The sequence below is a fragment of the Tupaia chinensis genome, unplaced genomic scaffold (assembly GCF_000334495.1).
Source record: "Tupaia chinensis unplaced genomic scaffold, TupChi_1.0 Scaffold000062_1, whole genome shotgun sequence".
In the NCBI taxonomy this organism is placed as follows: Eukaryota; Metazoa; Chordata; class Mammalia; order Scandentia; family Tupaiidae; genus Tupaia; species Tupaia belangeri.
The window spans coordinates 260,546-272,876 of record NW_006159520.1 but is presented as its reverse complement, the minus strand read 5'-3'; the positions used below and the strand labels follow the sequence as shown (position 1 = coordinate 272,876).

Genomic DNA, 12,331 nt, shown 5'->3' with positions numbered 1-12,331 from the left:
TCTGGCGAGCACCCGCGCCCTAAAGGAAAAACCTCTCAAAAAAAAAAAAAAAGGAAAAAAAAAATAAGGAAGTCTACAAGTCTCTCTTAATGGAGGCCAACATACCATTTGGTTATATGGGGACAACAAGGTACTATTTAAGTCCATTTTCAGTTTGGCATTTGTCCCTGGATCATTTTCACAGTGGAAGTTACCATATTGAGCAATGAGAAGGAGCCTGCCAGAGGCCATCACCCAGTCAAGTTTCCCTCAGATAGAAACAATTTATGTGATGAATGGGGTAAATGAAAAAGATTCTCATAAAGTAAATGTCACTATTGGCTGGTACTTCTTCTTGTATCCCACAACTCAAAGAATATTAGTCAAAACAGATAAAACAAGCTGTCATTTTCATAGCACCTACTTCCAAACTGCTTAAAGTGCTGGCTGAAGACAATTTTCTTAAATAACTTAGCTCCTTACAAGCCAGACAAAAAACATCTCCCCTTACTTTTTTAAAGAGGTTTTTGCTATAGGGTGTGTATGCTCACCAGAGAGACAGAGAGCCACAGAGAGACAGAAAGTGAGAGATTCCTCCCCCACCTCCCGCAGGGGGGGATGGCCATGCTACAGTCCCTTGTCCTCCATTCTCCTCCTGGGATCTTGGGCACACAGGCACACATGCCCAGAGTGATTTTCAAGCCACAAGGACCGGGATTCCAACCACAGTCAGCCAAGGCCAGCGATATCACTGCTATGCCATCTGCTGGCCCCAAGAACATACATTTTTTTAATTTGCTGTCAAAGCGGAAGAAAGAAAGATACAAAGAAGTCCTACGTATCACTTCCTCATGCTTCTCTCCTGTCGTAAAGAAGTGGATCTCATAGAGAAGTTTCATTTACTATTCTAAGAGCCATATCCTTTCACTGAGAAGACTCTGAGGCTACAGTGTTCCATTCAGAGTTAAACTGAAAACCTGAACACATTATTCTACAGAGGCAAGCAGAATCAAGAAGAGACTTAATATTTAGAAAGAATCTCTAGAAAATAAAAAAAAAGGGGGGGGGATAAGTAAGTAGGATTTAGAGATTCTGAGTTAGATGATCATTAACTGAAGGCACAGCATGGTGGAATAATTCAAAACATTTTCTTGTTTTAGTACAAAGGGTGAATCATAAAATTCAGAAGAAGCAATTAGAGATTATATAGACTAATCTCTCATTTTAGAAATAAGAAAATTGAGCCCAAAATATTAACTCAGGTTCATGTAGTTCATAATGCCAAATGTGAGACCATATTCCAAATCTGATTCTAAATCTAATGCTTTTCCAGGAATGCTATATTGCTTGATGAAAAGAACACTGACTTCAAAGTCAGACAGACAAACGTGGCTTCAAATTCAGGCTCTCTCACTTACAATCTAGAATTTCTAACAAGTCACAATCCCTAAGAATCTTTTATTGTCTAAAAAATGGGGACAAATACTTTACAATGCTTATATCTCTATAGTTACTCTAACACCAATGCTAAATGCCTAGAAAAGAGGTTGACAAACAGTAGAAATATGATACAAGTTATTGTTTTTCTTTTTTCTTTTTCTTTTTTAATTTTTAAGAGAGGGTATATGAACTCATTATAGGTTAACAGAGAGAGAAAGAGAAAGCAAAAAAACATTTCCTAACTTACTCTCTATGGAAAATGGTCACACTGTAACTCCTTTGCCTCCATCTCTTCCTCTTTTTGAGATTTTGGGTGTGCGCGCACGCACACACACGCACACACACACACACACAGAATGCTTCTCAAGCCATTGGGTCTGGGACCCCAACAGCATTATCAGCCATGTGGGATCCAGGCCATGGGCTATGCTTTAAAATAATTATTCATAATGTAATCTTTTAAAAAAAAATGAAGACTGCATGTGCTCATGAAAGAGAGAATAAGAAAGAGAAACAGAGGTGGGGGGGAGAAAGAGCAGGGGGAAAGCACCACCAGTAGGGTATGGTCACGTTGCAATCCCTCCTCTTCCATTTCTCCATTCTGTCAGATTTGGGGACATGCATACACATGCCTGGTGTGGTTTTCAAACTACCCGGGCCAGGATTCAAACCATAGATAGCCATGGAGAATCCAGCTTCCTTAACAACTATGCTATGGGACTGGCCCCTTATTTTAATCTTTAAAATGCTGTGTTTGTCAAGTGAAACACTTCTCCAGGTCCGATCAGAGACTAGAGTTTTCTATTAAGGGTTTCTTGTGACTGCTGGAATGGTTTCAAACTGCAGTCAAGTGCAATAATTAGATACACCATCCAAAGGCAGCAGTGTGCCAGAGCTGCAGGGTTTTTGTGACTAGGTGTAAATCCCAAAATCAGCAAAAAACATTGCTAGTTTACTTATAGCATTAAAAGCACAAGCACTTCTTCTAGAAATACTTTTTTAAAATCCAAAGCATTACTAGGAACTTCTGAACACTTTTTACTACTGCTTATCATATCTTTTTCTAACCTGTATTTTAAAGAGAGATCATGATCACAATATCCTTTCTTTTTCTTTCCATTTATTCTTCTCTTTTCCATCTTCAACCCTCTTATAGGGCTGAAGCCTTGGGCCAGAAGCTTGTGGGAAGCACAGGTGGGAAAGCCTGTTGCACAATGGCTGAGGCTGCAAGGGAAATCCATTGCATTCCCAGCCCAGCCAAACAGGCCAGGCATGAGGGCATCTGCCTGAAGTCCTAGATAACGGGGCAACTAGGGCAGGAGGATCGTGACATAAGACCCTGTCAAAGATTACTTGCTCTCACTCTCTCTCTCTCACACACATTTAAAAGCAAATTGGGCATCTACTAATACTGTGAGTAGGATTTAGCTGCCCAGCTCTCATAGGGCTGTTTTATAACTTGGAAACTGGTAGTGTTAATTCTTACAACTTGGCTGTTAATAAAATTTCTGATTATAGAAGCACTTCTACACCTTTCTTTAACAATCTGTTTCTTAAATTATCCTCTCTCAATTTCAGTTCCTCTGAGACAGTTGAGAATCTTTCAGAACAAAGAAAAAGAGAGGGCCTCTGTAGGTTATTTTGCAACAAAAGAGATAAGGGCTTCCACCTCTCTTTTTCCCCTAGGAGAGAGGTACTTTTTCCACTTTTATATGCTGGACTACTTAAACCTGGCTGCAAGGATGTAGCTTGAATTCATATATCACATTACTTATCCGATAATATTTTACTACTTGCAATGACTTCATATATAATCTCATATATCATCTCAGTTATTTTTAAAAGTATAGTATCACTTAATGAGTAGAATATTTCTATACATCTGATAAGGGATCAATATACAAAATATTAGTTCAAGTTATTTAATAGCCAAAAACAAACAAAAATCCAAATACTCTGATTTAAAAATGAACAAAGAGGGACTAGCAGGTGGTGTGGTGAAGGTGGCTTGATTCCCACATGGCTGACTGCAGTTCAAGCCCCAGACTGGTGACTTGAAAACCACACCAAGTGTGTGTGCATGCATTCCCAAAATCCTGAGAGGAGAATGGAGGAGAAGGGATTTCAGCATGGGCAGCCCCGCTAGGGGTGATTTCTCATTTTCCCTCTCTTTGTCTCTGTCTCTCTCTTTTGGCAAAAACCTTAAGAAAGATGGAGACCCTGAACAGACATTTCTTAAACACACATATACAACTGGCCTACAAGGGGGCCAGCACATGGCATGGTGGTTAAAGCACTGGACTTCCACATGGCCAACCATGGTTCAAGTCCTGGACCTGGTGGCTTGCATTATCCCTTTCCTTCTCTCTCTCTCTCTTAGTCTCTCTCTCGTTAGCACATGTACTCTATAGCAGACTTTTAAATATAATAATAAATAAATATAATTTTAAAAAAAATGGCCTACAATGTATATGAAAAATGTTCAGAGACAGCTCTGTGGCCTACTGGTTAAGTGAGCCAGATCCCACATGGCAGACTACACAGTTAGAACCCCAAACCCAGTAGCTTGAAAACCACAGCAGGCATGTATGCATATGTGGCCCAAAATCATGATGGGATGATAAATGGAGGAGAAGGGACTATGGCAAGATCATGTGCCATAGGGGGACTCTTTTTCTCTGTCTCTCTGACTGGCGAACACACATACCCTTTGACAAAACTAAAAGAAAGAAAAATGTTCAACATCACTAATCACCAAAAAATGCACATTAAAACTACAATGAGTTATCACTTCGTACCTATTAGAATGACTATTACTAAAAAAGATAAAACATAACAAGTGCTGGCGAGACTGTGAAGAAAAGGAAACCCTTGCATATTTTTGGTGAGAATATAAATGAGTAAAGTCGTTAGGCAAAACTATATGGAAGTTCCTCAAAAATTAAAATAGAACTACCATATGATCTAGCACTACCACTACCAGGTGTATATATCCAAAGAAAATAAAATCAATATTTCAAAGAGATAGATGTACTCATATTTATTGTAGCACTATTTGCAATTGCCAAGATATGGAATCAACCTACATACACATCAACAAATGTCTAGACAAAGAAAATGTCGTGCATATAAACAATGGACTGCTATTCAGCCTTAAAAAGAGAAAATTCTATCATTTTCAACGACACAGGTGAATCTGGAAGACACGACATTAAGTGAAACAAGCCCAGCACAAAAAGCAAGTACAGAATGATCTCACATACATGTGGAATCTATAATAGGCCAACATGCAGAATACAAGACTGGGCACAGCAGGTCAGGGATGCAGAGTAATTAGAAAGATGTTGTTCTAAACACAAAATTTTAGACATGAGGAATAAGTTCAGGAGATCTGTTGTACAGCATAGTGACTATAGCTAATTTCAATGCATCATATACTTGAAAATTGCTAAGAGGATAGAGTTAAAGCATTCTCATCACAAATAAATTATAAGTACACGAGGTAATAGATATGTTAATTAAGTTGATTTTGTTACTCTACAATGTTTACATGTTTCAAAATGTGTGTACATCATACATATACATAATTTTTATTTACCAATAAAAGAAACTCAAAAAAGAATACTTAGTCTACAAATTCACTAAATCAGCAACTAAAATGTTAACATTAAGTAAGCCGTTGAATTTAATTTTGCTATTATTTTCTCCTGATGAATGGATTTACTCAACCATCAGTAAAGTATTGGTTGCCGGAAAAGTCATGACATATTTTTGCATAGAAGAACAGAAAAAATACATCATGAGTTTTCTGAAATCCCAATAGATTCAGTGGTCTATTTGATATCTAGTTATTTCAAGTTAAGATTTTGAACATCCTGCCATAAGCACTGCAAACAAATGCCAGGGAATGACAATGAGATGGCAGGACAAAGGAAAGGATCCCTTAGTCATTCTGAGCTTCCCACAGGGGGCAGGTTGGCAATTCCTTAGCAGGCCCTGGGGATATGAAATGGTTCAGTATAACTCTCCCTCCAACAAGGGCCCCTCCTTAAGTGCCTTAATTGCATGAATCATATCTCAGGGATGTGCTAAGAGACACACAGATGTGAACATATAAATCAGCCACACAAAAATAATTCACTTTGTACAAAAAACACAGCCGTAAAAATAATTCATATATAAGCCACCTGCTGGCATGGAGGTAAGGTTGGCTGGATCCCACATGGCCAACTGTGGAGTTCAAGTCCCAGACCCAGTGGCTTGAAAACCACACCAGGCATGCATATGTGTGTGTGAAAAATTACAAAAGGAGGGAGAAATGGAAGACAAGAAATTGAAGTGTGGCCATCCCCCACGGGCATGCTTTCTCACTTTCATGCTGTCTCTCTTTCTCCAGTGAGCATACATACCCTTCTGGCAAATTAAAAAAATAAAAATAAAAAATCATATAAACAGTAAGACTAAATGCTCTAATATTTCCCTGGCTTTAAAAATAAAACCAAAAAGGGACCAACAGTTGGCGTAATGGCTATGTCTCTGGACTCCCATGTAGTCGATCATGGTTTGAGTCCCAAACCTTGTTGCTTTAACTCATGCTGGGCATGTGTGTGTGCGTGCCCAAGAGCCTGAGAGGAGAATGGAGGAGTAGGGATTGCGGTGTGGCCATCCCCCTTGGAGGATGACTTCTCAATCTTGTCTCTCTGTCTCTCTCTGTCTTTCTGGTGAACGCACATCCCCTATGGCAAAAAAAACTCTCAGAAAAAATTTTATTATTTTTCAGTCCAAAAAATGCACTTATAGCATTCTTCTAAAATTAGAAATTGAATTGTATTAAAAACAGAATCACAAAATTAAAGGAAAAAAAAACAAAAACAAAACAAGACCAGAATCTAGGGCTTTGATTCCCTGTATCCACAGCAGGTGCAAACTATGAATGCTGTCTAGATCACCTTAGAGAAATATTTACTTCATCACACGAAAAAACTAAATATCAGTCTCACATAACCAGTTCAGCAGAATCAAAAAGAAATACCTGCAGGTTTTCAATTTCTTCTTTGTGCTCCCTCTTCAAGTGTAAAATAGCAGCTTGATATTCTGTAAGACCACAAAAAAAGCCAATTACAAAGAAGCACAGACTTAGGCACAAAATTCGAATGAGCGACTTCTAGATTCCAGAGGCCCTCCTACAAATAAACTGAGCAAATGGTGACACAATTTGACTTTAACTTGACAAGAAACATTAAAAATAGGGACAAGATAGGATTACTAGCTCAAGATAAAGAGATTTCTTCCTTTTAGCAAGTCATGAATTATAAAAAGCCCCAAATTAAGCAGATAGGATAGTGTTTAAAAAAATGTTTATCTTTAAGGAGGAGCTGGAAGTTAAGGACATATACAGAACAAATACAGATGAGTAAAGAGCAGACAAGCCAGGATAGTAAAAGAAAGCTTTATGTGAGATCACAGAACAGTATCATTTTTGTCATAGGGCACATGCATTTACCAGAGAAAGGCAGAAAAAAGGAAAGTGAGAAATCACTACTTGGGGGGATGGCCACTCTACAATCCTTTCTCCATTCTCCTCAGGATGTCAGGCATGAAAATCATACAGATGCCTTGCATGATGTTCAAGCCTCCAGGCTTGGGACTCAAACCACTGAGAGCCATGTGGAAGCCCAGTCCTTTACCACCACACTACCTGCTGGCTCAAGAACTGTTATTTTTAGCTCTATTTAAAAGGAGGAAAAAAAGGAAAAGAAGGGAAAAAAAAAAAAAAGAAACCCTGTTGGCTGTAAGGCTAAATAAGCACCCAGGGCTGATTTTAATCTTTCGATCGCCTCGAAATGCCAAGACTATTTGTCATTTGGATGAGAGATTTTAGGGTGAATTAAGGCTGAAAGGAGGACAAAACTAAATTTCTGGTCCAATTTTAATGTGAACCTAATAAAGTTTATTCCAACAGTAAGTCCCAAGTGTACACGGAACTCGAGCCAACTGCTAAAACCATAAGCACAAAGGAGCCAAGACGGTTTTTATTTCCAACAAAACAGATAAGCATGTGGGGTCACAGAACCATTCGTGGTACAGCGAATCATGAAGCAAAAAACTAAAGTACACATTTTTCTTTTAGATAAGCCAGCTATTTTAAATGTGTTGGGATTATGAGGGAAAAAAAACTTATTTAAAATGTGTAAAAGGCTGTTTCTCCAAGTGGAATTCAAAAACAGGCATGAGTGTTTACTTTTCAAGAACAGATAAAGGAAATCTGTGGTAGTGCCACACTGAGAGAGGAGTGGTGCTGTTGATAGGAGGAGCCACACCACTGCTCCTATGGAGAACATGCTCCATTGATCTGTGAATCCATTAGAAAGTTCTGTGGGTTCTACATCCAAAACATATCTTGACTCAAACCACTTGTCCTCATTGCCACAACCACTGCCATAGTCTAAGCCACCGCCATTGCGCCCTAGACTACGGAAGTATATCCCTCTAGTAGAGTCGCCTGCTCTCACTCTTGCCATCTCCATAAGTGATTCTCCTCACAAAGACTATGTGATCTATTAAAAGCATCAACCAGATGACGTCTCATTTCTGGCTTTCTATACTATATGGAGAGTCAAATCAAAATTCTCTGCGGGAGCCCAAAATCTGGCTCCTACATACCTCTCCCTATCATTTCATATTACTCCTTCCTCTCACTCATACCATCCTGGGCACACTGGCTTTCTTGCTATTCTTTGAACTTGTCAAGTTATTTGCTATCTTAAGATCTCTGCTAACAGGGGAGACAATAATACTGGACTGCATTTACCATGCATTTATTGAATACTTACTATATATCAGGCATTGTTCTAAGTACTTGTACATCCTCCCAACATGCTCACACCATTAAAAAGTATATGTTAGAACTGATATGCAAGTTTGGCAGAGTTGCTGGATAGAAATAAAAATACATAGAAATCCTCATACTAGCAATAAATACTTTTAAAAAGAAAGCTTAAAAGATAACATTTACAGTACTCCTGAAAATACAGTATCAAGTAAATACCATAATAAAAATACATAAATACCTCATGAGAAAATAGCAACACTTAATAGAAATATTTTACCAAGAAATACAGAAAGTGAGCCAGCCATATTTCTTATTTATAAAACTCAATATTGTGGGGAACCAGCAGTTAGTGTAATGGCTATGTCGCTGGACTCCCACGTAGTCGACCACGGTTCGTGTCCCGGACCCGGTAGCTTAAAACTCATGCCGGGCGCGTGTGCGTGCGTGCCCAAGATCCCGAGAGGAGAATGGAGGAGAAGGGATTGCGGCGTGACCATCCCCCCTGGGGGGTGATTTCTCGCTTTCTGTCTCTATGTCTCCTCTCTCTGTCTGTATGGCGAGCACACGTGCCCTACAGTGAAAATCTCTCCAAAAAAAAAAAAAAAAAACTCAATATTGTGAGGTGCTCACTTTCTCTAACCGATCTATAGATTCAATGCAGTCCTTTGAAATTTCATGAGGGTTGTTTTGTTTGCACCTAAGAAGCTCTTAATAAAATGTGAGAACAAAAGATGGTGTAATGTTTATTTCACTGGACTTCCACATTGTTGACCATGGTTCAAATTCCATAACTGGTGGCTTAAAACTCACCCCAGCCACATGTGTGTGGGTACTCAGGGTACTCAAGATCTCAAGAGGATAATGGAGGAGAAGGGATTGTGGTGTAGTCATCCCTCCAGGAGATAATTCCTTGCTTTCTGTCTCTCTGTCTCTCCAGCAAGCACACACATGCCTTATAGCAAAAATCTGTCTCTAAAAAAAAAAAAAAGGATATTGAAGTGTGAAAATGCAAAATGTTAATCCAAACCACGAAACACTCAAAAATGAAGATTAAGATCATTTATATCCTCATAAGAATTATTATTATTACTACAAAAAATAAAGTAGCATGGTGCTGATCAACAGAATAACAAATATATGAACAAGATAGAAAATGGAGATCCCAGAAATATGAATTTGTGGCCACTTACATATGACAGAGGTAACCTTAAAAATACTTGCTTACACAAAAAATGGTCTTTTAAATAACTATTGATTGTGAAAAATGATTGTTCATATGGCAAAACATAAAACTAGATCCCAACTGTAAAGCATGTAATAAGCAATTGCAAGTCAATTCAGAGCCAGACTATAAAATCAAAACTGTAGATATTTTGTAAGTTCATATATTATTTTTATAGCTACATGATAGGAAATTCCTTAAGACTCATAAAGCACTATATATAAAGGAAAAAAAGCTGATAAATTTGAATAAATTAAAATTAAGAACTTTTTCTCAAAATATACTATAGAGAGAAAAGACTATGAAAAGAGCCAGAGTATGAGAATATACTTGAAACACATATAGTCAGACAACCAAAATATAGTATAAATACATAAATAAATCTTACAAAATATAGAAGACGTAGGCAGAAAATATCAATAAGTATTCTAAAAAGAGGACACACAAATAATAAGTAAATATATTAGAAAGTACTCATTTTTGTTAGTAAGCAAGAATACAGAATCTAACAAAACTAAGTAAGTGTTGGAGAAACTGTGGAGCAATAAGTACTCATGTACTTACGGCAGCAGTACAAACTGGTACAACTACCATGGAAACTATTTAGGACTTTCTAATAGACTTAAAGATAATATCCCAGCTCCATAACCAACAATCCCAATACCGGCCACACATAAACAACAAAACTATGAAACAAATACTATTCTTTCTTTTTTCTTTTTCTTTTTTTTTTTTTTTTTTTTGAGAGAGAGATTTTTGCTATAGGGTATGTGTGCTCCAAAAACCTCTCAAAAAAATTAATTTTAACATATCAACATTAATGTTTTTATTTACATAAAAGGAATCATATTGTCCCTCAGGATTTTGGGATATCACACACACACACACACACACACACACACACACACACACACAACCCTGGCATGAGTTTTAAGCTACTGAGTCCGGGATTCGAACCATAGTCAACTGTGTGGGAGTCCAGCGATGTAACCATTATGCCATCCACTGGTCCTGCAACTACTACTCTTTTTTTTTTTATTTTTTTTTTTATGCTATAGGGAGCATGTGCTCGCTAGAAAGACAGAGACAGAGAGATAGAAAGCAAAAAATTACCCCTCAGGGGGGATGGCCATGCTGCAATTCCTTCTCCTCCATTCTCCTCTCAGGATCTTAGACATGCACACACACACACCTGGTGCGAGTTTAAGCCACCAGGTCCAGGACTCGAACTGCGATCAGATACATGGGAGTTCAGTGACATAGCCATTACACTAACTGCTGGTCCCACAACTACTACTCTTAACAGAAGTCAGTAGTATGGGGAACAGTGGATGGCATAATGGTTACATTGCTGGACTACCATGTAGTCAACCATGATTCAAGTCTTAGACCTGGTAGTTTAAAACTCATGTCAGGCATGTGTGTGTGCATGCTCAAAATCCCAAGAGGAGAATGGAGGAGAAGGGATTGCAGCACGGCCATCCCCGCTGGTGGGTGATTTCTCATTTTCTGTCTGTCTGTCTCTGTCTCTCCCAAGAGAGCACACACCCTATAGCAAAAATCTCTCTAAAAAGAAAAAACAAGAAGTCAGGAATATGGAGACTACCAGGAAAAGAAAAATTGAGTTGGGGTATAATTTAGCTAGGTGATGTTACATGTGTTTTATGTGATTTTTTTCATGTATAGCTAACATTAAAAAGTTAAAAACAGTGACCAGCTGATGGCATAATGGTTATGTCACTGGACTCCCACATGGTCAACTGTGGTTTTGAGGCCTGGATCAGAAGGCTTGAAACTCACACCAAGTGTGTATGTGTGTGTGCCAAAAATCCTGAGAGAAGAGTGGAGAAAGGATTGCCGTGTGGTCACCCCCCCTTGGGTGTGATTTTTTTTGCTTTCTGTCTCTCTGTCTCTGTCTCTCTGGCAAGTACACGCACTCTAGCAAAAATTTCTCTAAAGAAAAAAACAAGTTAAAAATAAAATGCTTTCGTTTTGCTAAGTGGTTATAGCAGTCTTCTCATACATCAAATAATATTACATAGGCACAGAAATCATAGATTCATAAAATAATTTATAATTATAGATTCATAAGTATTTTACAATTTATTAAGTTTGAGTCTAAAATAAATGTTGAGTCCTAAGCAACGATGGTAAGGATATAAACTCTAATATCAATTTCAAACTTCCACAGATTAGTCCAAGGTAGGTTACTTAAGCTTATGTTCTTATAAAATTGGAATGTCCATTGGGAATAGTATCTACATTCTAAATAGAAACTACATAGCTTGTATTTTCAAAATGATTCATTCTGTGTAAATTTTGCTTCTATGGGTGTGACAGATATTGTTATGACTAATTCATTAACAAGTTGATAAAGGAGATCATTGCAAAGCTAACACCTAGCAAAAAATGATTCATCTCTACCTTAAGTAAATATTTTGGCCAACAGACTCATTGTGACAGGTGGCAGAAAGACACACCCCATCCCAATAAGAATGATAAAATAGAATCTCTGGGCAGTGTGTAGAAGGAGGGAGCCAACGTCCTTATTAACAGAATGCTCACTTCAAGGGTTCACAGAGCATGCTAAGAGAATATAAGGTTTCAAAATAATGTCCAGAAGCCAACATTAAGTAGCTGGTTTCCAAATGTGTCTTATTAGTGGCAGTCCTTGCTCTCTCCCCAGCCACCTTGCAACTTTCTCAGCTTTGCAAAGGTCTTAGAGCAATCTGGGGCAAATCTTGGGGATGAGGATGTGAGGTTGAGGCTGCAAATAGAGACTAAGGGTGTTTGTGCTTGTTAAAAAGAGAACTCGACCCTGGAATTCAGTATCTCTGGGACCCTATAAATGTGTAAAA

General features: G+C 38.1%; 1 protein-coding gene across 2 annotated transcripts in view; it reads right to left on the bottom strand.

Annotated features, from left to right (window-relative positions):
* Positions 1-12,331, bottom strand: part of FMN1 (formin 1) — a 491,267-nt gene that overhangs the window by 270,233 nt on the left and 208,703 nt on the right. For both annotated transcript variants that reach the window (XM_006141689.3, XM_006141690.3), the window contains one exon: positions 6,452-6,513. In XM_006141689.3, the coding sequence (XP_006141751.1) occupies positions 6,452-6,513 (62 nt within the window). The remainder of the gene's footprint in view (positions 1-6,451; positions 6,514-12,331) is intronic.